Below are 21,457 nucleotides of genomic sequence, written 5' to 3'. Positions count from 1 at the left end.
TTATATACGAAAAAAAAAATTTCTATAGTTATTGTAGCAATTTACGCCTTTATAAATTTTTCAGACAAGATTTTAAATTATAAAATTTAGAAAAATTACAATAAAATTTAATATCGAGCTTTTTGAGAAATTTTTCGGTATTTATAAAGAACAATCGAAATACTCGAATATTATTGGTCAAGAATCAGTCGTTTCTGGATTTCAATACCATGGGTATTAAGTCCAACAATCATTTAAAAATGTTTTTTTACAAAATTTGTATACACTGTAAAAAATTTTTTGAAGTGTAAATTAATCGGTGTAAAAATTAAGCCAAATATCGTGTTAAATTTAGGTAATGTGAATTAAAAATTTTTACACCGTTAAGCGTGTAAATGTGTAATTTATGATAATTTTTCGTTAAGAAAAATAATAATAAAATATTGAAATGTTTGAAATAAGAAATACTATTTAATATCTAAATAAAATTAATATAGTTATTTATTAAGTAGTTAAAAATGTTCAATGATCATTTGTTAATCAAAATTATAACGAGTAACACGGAATGGTGTAAAAAGAGTAGGTTACACCGTGTTAAAATTACACGGATGAATAACTTACACCCAAGATTTTTTAAACCGTTATTTCACACTACATGGCCGTGTAAAGTTCTCGGGGGGTCAGTTTTCATAAAAATTTTTTACAGTGTAAAGTAAAAGACCCAGTACCCTACCAGGGAATATTTATATTTAGAAAAACTTAATAAATATAGATATCGGGTACTATTTCCCTGATCGGGTACTGGGTCTCTTACCTTAATGCTTCTATTAAAATGTATAGTTTTTTTTTAGGTCTTAAAATTTTTCTACCGTTTACATTTCATCCGCCTTTCTCTATATAATATACTTTCACGATGAAATTCATATAACAATAATTAATAAATTTTAGATGTGGTTCGATGATTTTCTTCGGTATAAAATAATATATTTATTTCATCTTCTGCCTTTCTAAACATGAATAAGTGAAATAAGTGAATATTCACTAATTCTGAGTGTCAACCAAACCACTTTTTGAAATTGCACTTGGAATTAGTGAATATTCATGTTTAGAGAGTGAATGAAACACGTCAAAGTTATCGAACTTTTTCAGTCATTACAAGTTAGACTTTGATAGAGTAAAAGTTTTTGATAATTTATCGACTGAAAAGTTTCATGTTTTAACATAAATAAATGAAATCAAATTGACGTTGGATAAAATATATCATATTATACACTGAGAAAAAATTTCTCTTTGGACAATTAAATTGGTTTTGTTGAATTCTATTAAACTAAAAATTATTTGGGACAACTAAATTTTATTACGTCAATATAATCTATTTTATCATTTTTAACAAATGATTTAATAGACTCTATTTGGTTGACATTAATATTTCTCTCTCTAAGATAATAAAACCATATGGTAGAGTTAAGAAAATATTTATTTAATGGACAACTAAACTATTTTGTAGTGCCAATAAATCCAAATATGAGAGCAAAATATTATTATATTAACTCTAATAAATATTAATTAGACACAAAAAAATATATTCATTTAGAATCCCTGATTAAAAACTCCAATTGAAACCGCTGATTTCCGATTGAATCCGATTGACTCCGATTGAATCCGATTGGTTCCGATTGAAATCCGATAGACTTTCAATCGGAATTAATTGGTTTCAATCGGAGTTTTTAATCAGGGATAAATATATTTATTTGTTCGAGATTAATAAATATATATTTGAACCTAATGATTATTGATTTAAAAGTTATGGTGTTAGGCAGCAGCAGCTGGAGTAGTTCGGTGCTCGCCACTAGATCGCGCCCACCATTTGTGGTGTCCCTGGTAAGAAACTTATTTCGGAGTTTTTATATTCCAAGCTTGAAGCATTTATGGGACGAGTTATCCGCTGAAAATTTTTGATAGTAATATACGGGTATACTATATTACATTATGAAATTAATGTTTAATATTGATATTTTTCCCGAACATTTTTTGTCATAGTACGAAAAAAAGTACTTGAGAAGGAAATAAATTATTTTTCTAAATATCCATTTATTGAACTGTTGAATAAATATTCTGTCATTTCAAAATAATACTTAATTATTATTAATAACTCATTCTCTATAATGATCGCTCATACATTTCATTATGACTACTTTATAAACACTACAGCTAATCAATTTGATTTTATGCTTGCTAATAAATGCGTAGTTATCTTTACTAAATATTTTATAGTTTCTAATCACTCGTTTTGTTGGTGGATTATAAAAAATTTAGTTAAAACAACCAAATATATGATTGGCAATGGGTAATCAAATTATTTTCTTGTCATAACTAAAATTTAGTTGTCAGGAGAAAATTTTTTTCTCAGTGTACCATTTTTGGTTAAATTTCAACCAATATTTTTATTTTGATCTAAAACTTCATAGTAAAAATACTTTGAGTTTATTTAATTCCCCTGATATTAAGAAAAATTATTTGAAATCAAATGATTCGAAACAATTTGAAATGATTTGAAACAATTTGAATTGGGTAATATATAAATATACACTTAGCATGGATTAAATCATTTTTCTTAATCAGGGTCGTCAATTATATGTTCATATATTGTCAAAATAGTAAAATTATTTATTATATAAATAATCATGATATTATCGACGATAAAATATTTTTTTCTAACTAAATTTCAACAATAGTTATAAAAGTATACATTTTTTTTACGAGATAATCTATTGAAGTGCAATAAAAATAATCAATGAGTATTTGAATGCATAAGAGTGGCATAATGATTGTTTATTGAACCGATGGCAATTAGAGTAAAACGTTTGATTTATTTTGAAAATAATAGCCTATAAAATACTGACTGGTTGCTTGAGCGCATATTCTTCTTCATGTTCGCTCATATATAATGAAGTGGAGTATTGCGGTAGAATGGGATATACCAAACTATTATGAACTGATGGCATACTCATGTGTACATCACCGTTATTATTATTATCATCATCGTTGTCATACAAACCCACATATGTACATGTATATTGATTCAATAATTTATTCGGGCAATATAGTGTGCATATAATATATATGTGAGGCAGTGTCTTTTTTCCGTAACAGACCCCTCAGGGAGGCAGCGTCCGTGTCATGACAGCGATGAACCCCTCAATGACAGCCAGAGCAACCAACATAATCTGTTCCCATCAACATAGACATAATGGATGCATCAACGGGAGCCAACAATGGAAGCATTTTACTTGTGCAGAGTGCGGCTGGAACAAGAAAAGTCTGGGCCTACCGTTTTTACTTGAACGAGAGCATAAAGCTGTTACGGGATATGGTGGTGGTGTGCATGAATATGAGCGCAGGATAGTTGATATTTACAACAATACATTAATATATATTGTATACATATACAGTAGAAACTCTGTAAGTCGAACTTCGATAAGTCGAAAACCTCCTAAACTCGAAGAAATATTTCATCCCCTTCCCTCCAAGCTCCAAAACCTCCGTTGCTCGAAATTTTTACCCTCTATAAGTCAAAATAATTAGTGAGTCCCTACAAGCTATTTCTGTACATTTTTACCCTCCATAACTCGAATACATACACTTGGACCTCTTTATCTCGAATTTAAAATTATTACCGTATCTTATTAGGATCACCAGTTCTACGAAATGGTAATGGAGTTTATAGCTGTCAGGTTTTTTGTTGGCGATTGTAAAATTATCATACCTTTAGACTTAGTTAGGATTCAGTGCAATACACATATCAATTTCGACAGCTCCTGCTGCCTAACTCGAAATCCTCTATAACTCGAAAACTCTATAACCCGAATTTTTTTGCCTTTCCCTTGGAGTTCGAGTTATAGAGGTTCTACTGTACATGTGTACAGATATATTTGTGTATAGGTGTGTGTATAAATAATTTTCGAGCTAAATGTGCACCCACCTCAGTCGCTAGCTTGGATTTGCTTTATTAAATTCCTGACACGAGGCGCGTCGCACGTGCAAATATTTCGCGGAGGGTCCACGTCGTTTCGCTGCTCGGGGATGACTTAAGAAACTTGCTGATTCGTTGGCTCTTTCGTCGACGCCTGCCTCTCTAATGCTTCTCTGACGTTCTTTAGCTCTTCTGGTTTATAAAAAAAAATTCTTTCATTTACGGATGGAATTTATTATTGTTGAGATTCAGCTGCTAAATTCTTGATGCATAACTTGCCTTCAATTACTCTGTTATCTTTATATATTGTTGTATAAAATGACTGTTTATATATTTCTGGTACATGTATACTGCGATTGTTATTCCATATCTTTAAGCTGTCACGCTTATTAAATATGTTGACTAAAACATCTTCTCAGAAATAAATTGCAGTAAAAATGTATTTATGATAAGCAAAAAAATTTTCTTGAAAAAATCCAATCATCAATTTCTTGAATTTAATTATATAACAATGAAAGGTTGGGCACAAAAAATAGGGGTTAACAGTTCAAGTTTTAATGTTTGAATAGAGATTTAATCAGTTGGAAGATTTGATATCAATACTTGAGTCGATTTTTCAGTCGATTTAACAATGATGTGAAAAAAGCATAGCAACCCAGCTAGCATCATCATAAGCTTTGAGCAAAAACAAAACCGCGACTCCCCATCACGCGTCCGCTAATTGACTGACGTATGGGACGTATACGTCCAGTCTGCAGACATGAGCACACTTTTTTCTGTTTTGTTGCCTCAAAACAATGGCGACAATACGTCGACTCTCAAGTGTTGCAGCTTTATGAATCTCAGGGAGTTGAGACCTAGGCGTCCAACGATATGAAACATCAGATTGATATTCTCTGTGCCCTAGTATAGCCACGTTATATATATAACCAAGGGAATCGGGCGACCAATTGATGTAACATATAATCGAGGGTTCATTGTATTGCCAAGTTGCAATTACAGCGGGGCTATGTTCATTGTAACATGTATATATATATATATATATATATATATATATATATATATAAGCATCGATAGCGTTTTGTTACACTGTTGCACTTGGATATTTCTTTGAAATATTTCGCCTACCTCACCCCTCAATCGGTGGGCCTCTTCAGCTCCCGCGCCACACTACCCCATTGCTTACAGTATACATACACACAAATAACTCACCCCTCAACGCGTTATATAAATCAGTAAAACACATACGCGATATATAAGCGTGGAGGCAAGGTGTAACATTGCCCGGTCCCCGGTGGGAACCACTTGTCGTTCAAACGCATGCACACTTATATTATTCGTCCCGCATTTCATGTTTCTTTTATTTAAACTACAGGAATTTTTTCACCTAGTCGAGATACACTTGGAACTTATTTTGTTTTGTTATTTTTTATAGGGCTGTAGTGCCTGATGTCACAATGCCAAATATTAAAGAGTAACAGAGAAACTTCCAAATGTAACAAAGTATTTCAGGGTCCATATATTTAATTGGAGATCGTAAATTGTAGATGGATTTAATTATTTTGGGTTTATTATATACGAGTGTGAGTATAGTTTATTACTATTCGATCATCTGGAAACGCTACTGTTATTAAATATAAACTATACATATATATATGTATGAAAATTTATTGTTTGTTTCAAGTATTGCTAGCACTTGGGAAGTGTATAGTTTTCTTATTGTTATTTATTAACATACGGTGTAGTTTAAGTACTTTTTTAATTACCAGACGTTTAATTACTCACTGCATTGATGACGGCTTTGAAGATGAGTCCTGTAAAAAAAATTTTTCGACATGAATTTTTACTGAAAAATAACCAAAATAAGATGAAGAAATGAATGAAAGTAAAAAATAATTGTAAGCTAGGTGTAAATATTTAAACAAGTTGTTGAAAGCTACATTATATTGTAATGAATGGATACCACATAATATATAAAAAGTGAAACGAATTATTTGTCACACTACACATTAGTTTGAAAGCGGCATATTGACAGATGTGTTTTTCATTCATTGATATATCTTTGGGCGGACTGTTTACCTGAGTAATTTGTCAGAGAATATAATAGTTTCAATGGCTACGGAGTAAATCCTAAGTGAAATGGTGGTGGAAAATAGTGACGTTGGTCGATGATGGCTACAGTGGCCGAAACGAATCAACGGGCGGTCTCACTGGTTTTTCACAGTTAGAAGTTGCCGAAAAACCATAAATATAATATGTACCATAGTTATATTATATTGATGTTGCCGCAAAAGGATCCTATATATATGTTGTGTTAAAAAATAAATATTAGACCGCATTGATCTTGTAACGAATTATATTTTTGCTTCAACAAACTTTACGGTTGACTCTTCAATTTTTATTGTTTATTTTAACCGATAATAACTGTAACTATCTTTATATATATATATATACATACACGGAGAAAATTTTATCGTAAAAGTTATCCTCGAGTCATAGTAAAATTTTTAAACTGAATTCGATAGTAGTGAATATCATTTAAATTATTAGATAAACAATCTGAATTGTAGTATCTACCAATTGTATGGTAAAATCTACAATTATTGATGATAATTAGAAATTATCCATTTTATTATCTTAACTAATTATAACTGTTAACAACATCGTAATTCTTAATAACCTGATGGTAATAGTTACCATCAGCCCGAATAATAATTACTATCTAAACTAATAAAGAATTTAAATATCGGCCTTACAGATCAAGTGATGCTCCATTATTTTATGTTGTAAAAAAAACACTGATTATTGATGATGATAAAGTTTTCCTTATCACTCGATACTTGGATGGTTGCTATTTTGATGATCATACCCAATTATTTAAAGTTATCAATAACAGCTCCAATATTTGGAAATTTTTATTATATTCGGAATTGAACGATTGTATTGTTACTTATTTTAATTATTTAAAGGACAAAATGGGCATAGCTAAAATATGGATATAAATAAAGGATTTAAATTTATATAAGTTTATCCTATTTTTTGTTTCAGAATTTTTACAACCTTGAATAACAGTCACCATCTTCGATTGTAACAATTATAATCTTTAATAGTTACAATTAGCATCTTCGATAGTAATCGTCACTACCATCAATTGTTACTGTTATTATTCTCAATAGTAAAACTAATTATTTTACCACTGAAAAATTTTCCTACCATTTCAAATAGTTGAAATTAAATATTTAGTATCGTAGATAGTATAATAAAATTTTTTCTAAAGTTAGAAAAAATCTACTGTATATATTTTAGCTTTATTTATTTATTCAAGTATATGTAATGTTTAGTATTGAAGGTATTTATTTTTTATTCATTGGCAATTTATGATAACGAGTATTTGTCATAAACACGTTGAATGATGATGTATTGAGGGGATGCCACGGGGTGCCGCGTATATATACACGACGAGTGGCACAACATTTCAAAAGCCAGTCATGCAAAGAACAAGAGTCACTTAAACCATTAGAACGAGCGCCAGTGCTTTTCACTATCCCGCATCACTTTTGCAACAAGTAAACTTTATATGTATAAAGATCCTTCATACTATATGCTCCGTTAAGAAATTCGTGAGAATATATTTTCTCCAGCCGATTATTCACTATCCACTTCATCACACGTACTTAAACTTTCTTTTATCCTTACCAGACAACTGACGTAAAGCGTTAACAAAATTATTTTAGCCATCAAATATAAATATTTATAACTTATTAATAAATATCGTTAAAAGGAAAAAAATCGATTTTTTAATAATCGCGATAAGTCTTAAAAAATTATACTGAAGTTAGCAGACAATTAACAATTTTCTAATTTTTTTTTCAACAATGTAATTTAAAAAAAAAAAAACTAAAAATATGCATATGTAGAAAATTTAAAAAACTATAGGTGCAATTTTTTTAAATATTTTTTTTTTTTTTTTAATTTATCATTTTTAAAAAATTCCAAAAATTATTAGACGATCCTGAAGTCAACAGACAATTAAGAATTTCCGAATTTTTTTTTCAACAAATCAACAACAAAAAAAAAAACTAAAAATATTCACATCTAGAGAATTAAAAAAGCTACAGGTGCAATTTTTCAAATATTTTTTCTTTTCATAATTTATTGTTTTCAAAAAAATCCAAAAACTATTCGACGTCGGTGAGTTTCAATATCATCTTTAAAAATCCGGTTCGTTTTTTTAAATTTTCCCTCAGTCACTTTAACTTTTTTTTTCTTACAAAAGTTTGGTCTAAGTTCATCATAGTTATATATATAGTAGTTTTTTACATTATATGTATAGAGCAGAGTATCTGAAATAAGACTCTGGACTCTCAAGTCTAGAATAAAAAGTAGCTCTGGAGTCTAAAGTCTTTTAAGGTCGGAAAACTTAGAAGGCGATTATTTACCTGCGCGCTTGATGATTACACACTAACGTACCGCGGGTTTCAACCAAAAGAAACTCAACACGAATATTCGGACTTTCGGACAATGTTACTGAATTAAGCCACTGCTAACAGAGTTGTGAGTTAGACGCGGTCCTTTGTACTGCGATTACCAGTCAAATCACCGTGAAATACTCATGAAATTCATGGGCATTGTGACACTACTTTGAGCTGCAGGTAAAATTTAACAATTTACAGTCCTGATTTTTTTCAAACTCTAGTATACATCCTTATTTATTCCCAAACTATATTAGGGAAATCCGGGGCAAAAAGAGACTTTATTTTGGATAAAAAAATTTTTTTTTTATTTAAAAATTTTTAGTTATCATTCGTAACAGACGATTAAATATATTCAGATTTTTTTTTCTAAAAATGAATTACAAAAAACAAAGAAAAAATATGCACATGTAGAAAATTTAATAAACTGTAGGTGCAATTTTTTTTAGTATTTTTTTTTTCATCATTTATCGTTTTGAAAATAATCCAAAAATTAGTAGACGTCAGCTAACTTCAGTATCATAAATTTTCAGATAACAAACACTTGAAAATAAGTAAAAAAATTTTCTCTAAAAAGTAATCCTGCACGGAAAGATTGGAACCCGACTATGGTTACTGTTCTGCACCCGACTCAGTCAGGTTCCGCACAGTCATCAGTGTGCTGCACCACAATCGAGCATTTTCTTCCAGCACCGTACTGAAGCGGGTGCAGAACAGTAACCAGTAGGGTAACAATCTTTCCGTATGAGTAATTACTGAAATTTTTAAGTGTCCGCACTGATTAACTTATCCCATTTTTTTCTACGAAATGAATCGAAATATTTCTAAACTCATACTCAAAGATATAAATAATAAGTCAAGAGTTTCATGGTCATTGTCGAATTTTATTCACAATCGTTTAAAAGTAATTTTTTTTTACAATATATCATTACAAGTAAACTCGTGATAATGAGTTTTACACATACATTTAATCGTTCATAAATATCCATATATATTTTTTATTTAGTTGGTGATATTGTTTCTTAAAAAATTTTTTTTTTGCTCAAAATTTTATGATTTGTTCCAAGCCCACTCTATTTCATCGCGAGTGAAGAAAATTTTTTTTCATTTATTACAAAGTTTATCAAAAATTTTATTTATCAGAACATAACATCAAGAGAATCATTACGAGCGACGACGATCAGAATTAAAAAGTATTGTTTTAAATCTTTTTTACTGTAGGAAATTACTCTTGAGAATTTTTATAATTGAAGTTTACAAATTTAAAATAACTGATGAATTAATAATTTTTTTAAGGAAAGATAAAAAATAAGTAGAAATAAGTATATTGTCAAAATCGCAAAGTCATAGATTCTTTCGAGCTCTTGACTGAACACAATTCTTTGTTACAAGATTCAATTATTTCTATTAAAAATAAGTAGATAAAAAAAATTATTTAAAATTAAGTAAAGATAATTAAAAAAACCGAAACACTTTTGAGAACTGATGAATTTTTTTACGTAATTAAATACTGACAGCAAAAGTTATAAATTATACACAGAAAAAAGGTATTTTTTGGTACAAGAAAAATTTTTCATTGAAATGAAAAACGAAACTTTTTTAAAATTAGAAATTTTTTCTTGCCCCACAACTTTTTTTTTTCGGCTCAAAAAATTTGTTTCTCACCCCCAAAATTTTTTTTGAGGCGAGTAAAAATTTTTTGCGCATAGAAATACTTTTTTTCTGCGTAAAGTAAGAGACCCAGTACTCGATCAGGGAACTAGTACCTGATCACCCATGTATTTGTATATATTATATATTTATTACAATTTAGTAAATATAGATATACAAATATGTGGAGTGATCGTGTACTAGTTCGCTGGTAAGATACTGGGTCATTAATTTTAAATATGTCGTGTAGAAATTGTAACAAAGAATTGTATTAGCGTGAGTCAAGAGCTTGAAAGTGTCTACAACATTCTAAAAAGTCGCGACTTTGACAATATAAATTTATAACTATCAGTTTATTGTAATTTTCATTTTTCAAAATGTCAAAATTTATAAAACTAAATACTAATAATTCGTCTTACGATTTGAAAAAAAATTTTTAATTATTTTTTCAAACGAAATTTACTCTTCAGAATTTAAAAAATTGTTTTTAACTCTGAACGTCCTCCCGATATTAATATTCTGATAAAAAAATTTAAAAAATCTTCACATAAAATTGAATTGCGCTCAAGTCTATTGGAACTTAATATTGACATAAATCATAAAATTTTGATTAAAAAAAAATTTTTACAAAAAACATTTTTTAGCCGATAAAGATACGATTAAACAATTGGTAATCACCGTGAATAATATTTACAAATAGTCAATCCGTAAATGTAATGTAAAAGTTACCTAGTATTTAAACCTATAGCCATTTAGTTTATTGCTCAAGCCTTTAAAATTATATAAATAATTTATCATAGTTAAAAATATCGATAACTTTGTATAACATATCGAAACAAAAGCCACATATTCTTATATATAAACTAGTGATATGTAAACATCACAGTTATTTAAACCTCTAAAATTGATTTATCAATTATCATCAACAAATATTTACAGTTATTATGTACATGCATGTAATCTATACATTTTTCTTCTATATTTCTCGTTTAATAATAGCCTTATATTTAACAATTTTTTAAACTAATCAGACTATTTTTCCGCGTATGTAATGACGTACGTTAAATTAAAATAATAATGAATACAATTTAATTTTAATACTAATACTGTTAATAATAATATTAAATTAAATTGTATGTGCCCGGAAAAATTATTCTTGTTTGAATGCTACGGTGTCAAAGTACAGCCGGACCATGTCGGCCACCTGCATAATTTTAAATAAACACACGCGGAAATTACTATGGCCATAGTAAAATAGACCACGATTATATCCCAAATTATTGTAACCACTGTCGATTTTACCATGGCCATAGTAATTGTCGCGTGTGTTCAGTTCAATTTCCGTCAAGTGGCCAACATAGTCCGGCTCTACTATGACACCATAGTATTTCAAAGGAGAACAATTTCTCCGTGTAATTATTATCTGACAGTAAAACCACTAGAGAACCGAAATTTTTTTCATTTTTTAATAAAAAAATTAATTTTTCACGGAAAAAAAAAAATTACAGAAAAAAAAATTCCGAATCTCGGTTCTTCTACACGGAGAAATTATCGTTTTAAATGCTATGGTGTCATAGTTGTACCGGACCATAAACTAGAATAACTTCTCCGTGTAGTATCATAATTAAAATTATTGTGATTTATATACGTCACATATGATGCGCTCAATAGGAATCACTCCAATAGTCCGACGGAAAAATAATTCTTCAATCACACCACTTGATACAGATTTTAAAAATGGCAATACCATTAATATTCTGCCGAATCTCAATGCGCCGAAAGATGCATGGTGTAATATTTGCCCAAGTGCTAGATATGCACCGTCGCGTAGCCGTGCAATAGTTTCCGGATCACGTGCATGGTAGCCAGGTGCCATATTTGATGTTCCTGGTGGTGACATTGAACCATCACTGTTACGGCTACTTGGATGTACTTTGAGGTCTTCGAGGATGGACGAAAAATATACTATTGCTCGTACACATGCAAATTCGTGGGCGTTCATACCAACGGAGTTGATTGCATTCAATACTTCACGAAAACGAAGAACTTCTAACGCTAAAGGGGTGTTTCGGAGTTCTTCTGATAACAGGGCAGTTGGATCCAGTGTCGGTGACATCTGAGCTACTGCGAGAAGAAACAGGTCTCTCCAGGAAGCCTCGAGCAAGATTAATTGGTCGTCCATTGTAAGGCCCGTGGTTATTGCCAGATCTTTAGTCCATCGTACATTGAGGAACAATACACGTGCCGCGTGTTCACATGTTGCATCTGAAGAATACAGTACTACCATTTGGGTAGACGGTATTACCGGTATAGTGACAGGAGGCTGAAAGTATTTCATAAATTTGAATAAATAAATATTTATTTTTTAAATTTACTAAAATATTTAACTAAAATTTATCTGAAGTGTCTGACATTTTTTGTGTAACCAAAAAAAAATTTTATTTATAAAAAAAATTAATAATGAGCTTTAAACTGTTGGTTATTAATTTAATATTGCGATATATTGTGTATTGAAATTTAAACAAATGTCAAAATATATCCTACATAAATTAATTTATTGGGCTCAATAAAAATATCTAAATATTTTTGACAAATGTCATTATAATCAAATTTTTTTGGAAGTTTCAAAAAATTTTTAAATATATTGTAAAAGATATACTCTGTAATCATTATCAATCTTAATATTATTAATGATTACATGGAGAAAAATAGAGACAAAAAATGCACGAATTTTTATCGTGCTGCCGACCGAACTTGAAACAGGAAGTTGAGTCGTCAAAAAATTATTATGCTGCACTATAATTATTATGTGAGCCTCTGAAAATTTTTTACTTCTACTGTAATTCCTAATTTAGACAAATGATATTCATTACAATTTATTGATAAGTTTTATGTGTATAATATTTTTTGTGTGTAGTATAATTTTGTGGCAACTCAACTTCCTGTTTTAAATTTGGTCGACAGCAAAATAAAAATTAGTACATTTTAGTGAACGCGAATTAAATTCGGAGTAAATAGGGAAGAGATGATTCATTTAATCCCGGAGAAATTCACTCCAAAGGGGAATTTATTTTAATATCAAAGTTCCGGTTCTGAGTGAAATTAAATCCGAAGGGAAATTTATTTTTATATTAAAACTCCGAATCGAAGTGAATGCGGATTTAAATAAAATTCAGATCACTCCGAAATTACTCAGGTAAAAAACAAACTCCTTATTTACTCCGTATGCAGACTGATTTTTTTTTAAACTCTGGGATTCCGAGTGACGGAATTAATGTGGATTTAAAAAAAATCCGTAATCACTCCCGCTTTTTTACAGTGTAATAAATATAATAAATTATTATCTTGATACTTACAAAAGCCGGATAATGGTCCGCTTGTGGCATGGTTATACTTCCACAGTAAAGTTGGGCGTGCATCTGAGAACCATATTGACCTGCAATTGCTGTCCGATGCTGATCAGAATTTTTGGGTAATGCCAAATTCAATACAGCAACCGGTGGTGGTGAGATCATAGTAGCAGTCAAGTTGATATCTTTCCCAGGTTCTTTGAAGAACATTGACATCTGTCTACGTAGTGTCGAATTGCGTGGTCCTCGCTCATGTTGCACAGCTATTTAGATAAAAAAAAAAAAAATTTATTATATGCAATTATATTAGTAAGTAGAAAGTGTCGTAATATTATTAAAAGTTTTCAAATTTTACTTTGTATTTATTTTTACACTCTATTGTATAGAAAGAAAATAAACTAATAATTTACCTTCTTTGTTCATGCCAGCATGAATGCACTTCTTGAGCCGACAAGCTCTACATTGATTGCGGTGAGTTTTATCAACCATACAACCACCCGTAGATTTAGCTTTACAAACGTACTGACGGTTTCGTCGTATAGAACGTTTGAAAAATCCAGCGCATCCATCGCAGGCAAATATACCGTAATGTTTACCCGATGAATGGTCGCGACACACTTTGCATGGTATGTCATACAATATTCGACCTAAAATAATTAAATTTAATTATTAGTATTTATTTTTAAATCATCATTAACTTAAATACAATTAAAACTTATTGAGTATACAGCAAAAAGGGGTTTCTTAGCGCAAAAAATTTTTACTTGCCCTGAGAAATTTTTTGCATTAGAAATTGAACCAAAGAAAAATTTTTGGGGTGAGCAAAAATTTTTTGGCACCAGAAATTTTTTTTTTTCATTTCATGATGAAAAATTTTTCTTGCGCCAACAAATCCTTTTTTTTCTGTGTACATATATTTCACATAATATATATAACAAAAGAATAAAAAATATATATTTATAAATTTGCCCTTTAGTAAAAAATTTGTAGAGTAAACGCGGATTAAATCTGGAGTGGATGCGGATTAAAATAAAATCAAAATCACTTCGAATTCACTCCGGATTTTTTTGCGGTGTACAACTTTATACACCTTGCCCACCTTACGTAGTACAGAGTCGACAATTAAGAATATAAGGAGCTAAGAAATAAATAAATGAATATAAAAGAAAATACGGCTTGTGTATTAAATAAAAAGGCAGTAAGAGAAAAGTATGTACCAGCGTTAGTTTAAATGGGCGTTTAAATAGGAATAAAGAACCTGAGGATTGATTGGGAGATCGTGATACGATGGAGTGTCGTGTTTCTGGTTGCTCACTTAACTATTGAATATGCCAGCAGCCACATCCGGTCTATTATTCAAACTACGCTATTCATGAACTTTTTCTAGTCTCTCTCTTTCTATCTCACTGATTTACTACACTGTATACTATATATATATATATATATAGTATAGTGTACAGTGGAGTATTAAAAGAGGCTTGAATGGTGTGAGGGCGGATCGCGAAAAAATGACAGAAGCACCGAGCAAGTCTATTATAAACTCTTAAACCAGTGAGAACTTCATATACGCGTCTATATTTTTCCTTATATATATCTAAAGATCTTGTATTTTTTTTTTTTTTATTATTATTGTATTTATATTACTCGGGACACAGGTATATGGATAACTCTTCAGCTAACTCAGCGACAAATCGATCCATTCAAAGGATATATACTTTCAATGTGTCATTCATTTATATATATATATATATACTACTATACAGTTACTCGCTCGTGTTTTCTTTCATCGCGTAAACGGGTTCATACACAAATACGCTGCATGTCAAATATATACTGCTAAACTGTGAAAAACTCGTAAAATGCCTTTTTCAAAATTCAGTTTTGTGACAATAACCTGACGTTGGTATTATATTTTAATAATGCACATCAGACCGTGACCAGTTGATTTTAGTCATAATGTATACGATGAATGAGTACAAGGGAAAATATTTTCTTTTTTTCGAGTGCGGGTGTGAAAATTAATGTCAATAAAATATTATATTGTAATTTAATACAAATAGTCATAATTGTATATTTGATACAGGGAAAGAGGGGCAAAATGGAGTACCCGCAAAATTGTATAAAAAAAATTTTTTTTTTTAATGTTTTCTAAACAGTACAGAATCACTTTTGTAAACATAATTGAGAATTATTTTGAATTTTTTTGTTAAACTTTTTCAAAAATCGAGGGTCAGTTGAAAAATGTTAATGACCTTTGTTTTATGATAAAAACTATTAAATGTTTTTTTTCCTCATTTGAAGCCAATTAACAATTTTCGAAATTTTTTTTTCACAACTGTTATAAAAAAAAAAAAAAATATTAAAAAATTGCACATGTAGAATTTATAAAAAAACCATAGGTGCAATTTAAAAAAATTTTTTTTTTATAATTTATCCTTTTGGAAAAAATCCAAAATTATTAGACGTCGGCTGACCTTAGTATCATTATTTACGAGGTACCCCGTTTTGCCCACAAATAATGAAAACTTTTTTTTACGGCAACAGGATCAGATAAGAAAATATTTGTTCGAGTTTATTAAAATGAAATAATAAATTTATTAGCAAACAATAAAACTGAAACTATTGTAAAAAAAAATATGATATTGTATGAAACCCTTTAGAGAAATTTATAAAAAAAATAAACAACAATCAAAATATTTATATACTTTTAAAACTATTACCATAGACATGATGTCGTCATGTCATAAATTTTCCCCTTTGACAGAAAAATTCATGTTATATTTTTATCCTTCCGAAAACTTGAAGGAAAAGTTATAGTCTCGGATAATATACATAAGTATATATTCAGTTTCTATGAATAATCAATCAATCTAATATTATATCGAGTGCATTAAAGGGAAGTTACTGAGCAAGAAAGGTAAGCATTGCATCGATGTTCATGATGTACATGCACTCATATGTATATACTCGCACTAATGCTTATTCAACGCACCCCGGAATCACCGGGTACAAAGTATTTCTTTACCAGGGGAAAATATATATATAAAATAACTAAGAGAGAAAGGAAATTGAACTTGAGCTTTAACTGTAGAAAATAGTACACGTGCACGCATACATGCAACTCGAACTAGCAATTCAAACGAAATAATAACTATAAAATGAATAAAGAAAAAATATAATAAGAAGTACAAAAAGAAGAAGACATATCAATGTGAATTGATGGACAGTTAGTGGGCGTACTCAGCAACTTGTATACTACGTGAATTTTTTATAACCCACAAGTCTGTTTTTGCATACTTTTTTTTCAACCACCCCCGAATACGTTATTTCTCCCTTACATTTTTAGTTTTCGTATATTTTACGTCCTTATGTAGAAGGTAAAGTATAAAGTCTCGTGCTCATTATTAATTTGTAAAATTTTAACCGGGCAATAACCTTAAAAGTTATACCAGGAAATTGTCACAAAACGAAATTTAATTTACTTCTTTAAATCGAGTAACTACCGGTTATCGATACTAATTATATAAAACGCACATGAATGTGATTCACGTGTAAAAGTTTGAATTTTTAATAAAGGGTCAAAAACCCGCTTAAACAGTAAGCTCTACATGATTATTATAAATCTAAGCCGCGTGTTATTTAAAAAAGTTTGAGCCTACAATTTTTTTTTTTCTATTAAATAAAAAAGTTTCTTATCCTTGTTTTATTGTCACGTGCAAGCGCAAAGTTTAGTAACTGTATTTAAAACTATAGGAAAACTGTCGATTGTTAGAGAACCAACTGTCATATTAAATTGAACGGTAAAATTACGCGCGATAATTATTTATATATATATATATATATATATATATATATATGAATATTATATATAATAAAAATAGCTAAGTAAATATAAAAGTGATCGATAGCAAGAAATTATTGTTTTGTAAAGTTAAATAAAAGTGTATTTGAAAAAAAAATATATATACATATATATATAATATCGTTTTCAATTATAAACTGAATTGTTTCTGTTTTTTTCTTTTTGTCTGCTACAATTGATATGACTAATTTTTACTAGAAGTATCAGGTGCTATTAGTCATTGAAGCATGGGAATTTAACGTCATGTGGTATTTAAAAAAATAGATAATAACTGTACGTAAATTGATTTCGATTATTGTTGAAAGGGGATGCCGCACGTTACCGTCATCTGTTCCCTTAGTTTTAAAAATAAAGTTTGCTGGGGGTCGCGGCTCGGCCACCGACACTAGAATTCCGCCTCATCATCAGTTAACCCCCGAAGTATACATACATATATATGAACTATCGTACACATGCTTCGTTAATAGTATTTTTATATTCTATTATTTTGCAATTGGTGGTGCTTGCACTGATTGCTGACCAAATGACGCACGGAAGCACACTCAAGCAACCTGTTAATTCAAATGTGATGTGATTCGTAGGTTTATTTAACACACGCATCCTACTGTCTCTATCACCCCTAAAACATCTGCCGTTATTTTCTCATGGACTTTAAAATAGTAATAATATTTATCGTCACTCGGTTCATCAGCAACACACATGTCATTTATTTCACACGAGATCAGATATATATATCAATTATCTATAAGCCTAATCGAGATTTAAACGGTATGTTAATTCAAGTGAAATAATGCGATATTTTGCGAACGAAAATAAAGAAATTATTTATTTTAAATTATAAACTTTAAGCTGGAAATTTAAAACGAAAATTCTGGTATATATATTTATATTTATGCTCGAAAATATATTCTGGTTAAATTTTATTGTGGCAATGAAACTAAATGTGTTTGGTCAAGAATTTTTATATTTATGGGGATAAGAAGTTAAGTAAATAAAACTTTTATGGTCGGCATTTTCACCATAGGAAAATATTTTAGCTAAATTTTAAGTTTAAATTTATTTAGTTCCAATAGTCAAGTATTTTATGCATTGAAAAATTACTTTTTTTTACAACAGTGAGTGTTTTAATTTTATTTCTGTACTTTGTTTCGCTGAATTTTTTATTTCTGTTAAATCGAATATTTACTTTGTTGCAAAGTGAGAAAATATATAAAGTTTGAGTATATTTATAAATATGTTGTCAACTTATTAGCCGCTTTTATAGCAATTATTACTTTATAATTCACATATATCATTTGGAAAAGTTTTATGGTAATTACTTATAGCTCAAAATAAATATATATTTTAAAGTTTATGTAAACCTTCAGGTTTGAAAAATGATAAAACTTGCAAACAAATACAACATAAAAATTTAAAAATAAAACTCTTGAAAAAAATTAATTTTTACTCCAAAATAAAATATTAATTAGCATAATTGTTCACGCAGAGAAATTTTTAGTAAAAATTTCCTAAAAAATATGATACTGCATGGATATGTGATAAATATCTAAATTTTTCCTATGCGCGTTGTAAAATATACTACTCGATAAGATGTAAATGAAGCGCAATTTCTATTAACACCGCAGTAAAATTTAGTTACTGGCTAGATGTCCTTACAGTACCAAACTTTATGGGTAATTTTTGCTCGAAAATTCTCTGTGTGTTCTTAATATTTTTTAATAAAGACACGCTGTAAAAAATTAGCAGAGTGAACGCGAAATAAATCCGGAGCAGATGAATGTCTATTTATTAAATCCCTTCAGAGTGAAATCCACTCCGAAGGAAAGTTTAATTTAATATTGAAATTCCGGTTCAGAGTGAAATTCACTCCTAGAAGGAGTTTATTTTAATATTAAAACTTCGAATCATAAACACGGGTTCATATTAAATTTACATCACTCTGTCGAAGAAACAAACTCCTGATTTCGTATGCAAAGTGATTTTTCAAAATCCGGGACTCCGAGTCACGGAGTGAATTCGGATTGAAATAAAATCCGTAATCACGCCGAATTTACTCCCAATTTTTTACACTGTACAGAATTTATTATTTTTAAATTTGGTATGACTGTCTTACGATATTAAAAAAAAAACTGAATTTATTCAAAAATTAATGAAATAAATGAACACTTACTTGGTGCTGGCTGCATTTTTCGACTATGACTATGCGCCTTTCGATTATGAGCAGAATTCATGAGTGTTTTCTGTTCTTTCGCCAGTTTTGTAATGATGTAATAACCACCGACACAAATTAAAATTTAAGAAGAAACGGCAGTCTATCTGCACCACTTGTATTATCACTTTAGGTAACAATAATTGATAAAAAAAAAGTATAAAACTGTAACAAGTAGTGTGAACGCAATAAGTTATTTAAATTTGAAAGAATAACTCAAATGCGTAAACGAAGGCTAAAATTAACGATTGTCGTGTATGCTTAAACCGAAGATATCCTTCCTAAAAGTCTGTGACTGTTCCGTCGCAAACTCTTGAATGAATAGTGACTGACAATGATCTGAGTCGAGGCTTTTTGATGGTTCAGTCGGGTGCCGTTTTGAGAAAAGCTTCGAATCTGATTGGTCGAAGTTCACCCTACTCCTAGGGACAAAGGGCGGCACCAAAAGACTTATATACATAACTTATAGTATATAGAGTTATATATACATATATATTGAGCAGAACATTTCCCTCTCCTTGAACTCATGATACAGTGAGGGGTTGTAGGTTGAACGGTGAGCTTTACGCGCGACAACAACGAGCATCAGTTGGCATCTTGTTTTACCGTACACCCTATGCGCGTGTGTATATGTTTATATATATATACATATACAAGTAAAAAAATACTATACTGATGACTATGACCCTTTCATTGTTCGACAATTCATTTAATGTCTGACAATGTCATCAACTTTAACCCATTTCTACTGAAAGCCACAATTTTCAACTTTTTATGCATAAAAAAATTCTTTCAAACAATAATTCAAATTATTGATTAATAAATTATTAAAAGTTCAATTAATAATAGGGGGGAGGGGCGGAGTAAAGAAAATTCTAAATTTTCGAAGACCTCTCTAAAAGTGAGCTAGCGAAATTCGCTAGCAAATAGTGAATATTCACTAATTCAGTTTTAGAGAGCAGATACGCTAAATTTTTTTGTTTTTTAATGACACTTAAAAAATTCATTTTTGCGATGTACTTGAAAATTGAAAAACGAAATGAAAAGTAAAAAATCTACTGGATCTAGATTTCTGAAATGTTTCGTATAATTACTAGTTTGGCAACCGAAATTTGTAGCCACCTCTAATTGCTCCTTAAGTCATCTTAAAGCAGTCAAATTACATAAATTTTTTTTTTTATTTTTGTTGCACGAAAAACGTTCCAATCTTCACGTACATTTTTTGCGGGCAAAATGGGGTACCCCCTGAAAAAGGTGGAAAAAATAATTTCTGGATACTAAGCATATTTGATAAAATTAAATATTTTTGTGAGTAATTTACATAAAGAAAAATTACATCTTACATACTTATCGGATACAAAGAAAGAATAATAAATTTTGAACAGTTTTTACAGTAAAATGAAAGTCATTAATATTTCTCGATTGACACTGGATTTTTGAAAAAGTTTAACATAAAAAAAATAAAATAACCCTTCCCCCTGTTTTTTATGTATGTACATGTTTTCTTTGTAGTTATAATTTTATATCATAATCAAAGAACGAAGGGAAAAAAGAGAATGTAAATGCGTGTTATGTATGTGTATGAATATTTTTGGAAAATAAAGAAATTAACAGGTCAAAGAGATTAAGTTAATGAAAGGGCAGAATTTTCACAGTGGCGAGACTAAAGTCAAAAGTTATATTTGTCTAGCCTTAATTATTATTGACTGCGTAAATAGACTAATGTTGTTTTACTCTATATTTAATGACTAGAAGCTACGAGTGTACTATAGATAATATCGAAAAAGATACTTAAATATTTAAGCTATCAATTTTAAGTCGTTCAATTTTGTTAGTCAGAGGATTAAATTTTAATCCTTAGTATTTTATTTAACAATTGTTGTTATACTTTTGTAGTAACTTGACTTATTAACGTGAAATCCACTTTTAGTTATTCATTATCAGTAAAATTATCAGTAAAAA

At 29.7% G+C, this 21,457-nt stretch overlaps 1 protein-coding gene across 1 annotated transcript; it reads right to left on the bottom strand.

Annotated features, from left to right (window-relative positions):
- Positions 1-9,271: 9,271 nt before the first annotated feature.
- LOC130667416 (nuclear receptor subfamily 2 group E member 1) lies at positions 9,272-19,839 on the bottom strand. The gene is made up of 4 exons (XM_057468965.1): positions 19,457-19,839; positions 13,835-14,071; positions 13,431-13,687; positions 9,272-12,397 (listed from the first exon to the last, which is right to left on the bottom strand). Exons 1-4 carry the CDS (start codon positions 19,515-19,517, stop codon positions 11,705-11,707), a joined length of 1,248 nt encoding a protein of 415 aa, XP_057324948.1. The 5' UTR covers positions 19,518-19,839; the 3' UTR covers positions 9,272-11,704.
- Positions 19,840-21,457: the final 1,618 nt, after the last annotated feature.

Source organism: Microplitis mediator, chromosome 5 (genome assembly GCF_029852145.1).
Source record: "Microplitis mediator isolate UGA2020A chromosome 5, iyMicMedi2.1, whole genome shotgun sequence".
NCBI lineage: Eukaryota > Metazoa > Arthropoda > Insecta > Hymenoptera > Braconidae > Microplitis > Microplitis mediator.
The sequence above is the reverse complement of the archived record's forward strand: the minus strand, read 5'-3'. Positions and strand labels throughout refer to the sequence as shown.

What these genes read in the sequence shown, in the direction of transcription:
- LOC130667416 (XM_057468965.1), bottom strand. Translation starts at nt 19,517, where the DNA reads ATGAATTCTGCTCATAATCGAAAGGCGCATAGTCATAGTCGAAAAATG. An exon ending in AAAAATGCAGCCAGCACCAA is followed by an intron (nt 14,072 to 19,456) that starts GTAAGTGTTCAT and finishes TAATTATTTTAG; the next exon opens with GTCGAATATTGTATGACATA. An exon ending in CGGACCATTATCCGGCTTTT is followed by an intron (nt 12,398 to 13,430) that starts GTAAGTATCAAG and finishes AAATACTTTCAG; the next exon opens with CCTCCTGTCACTATACCGGT.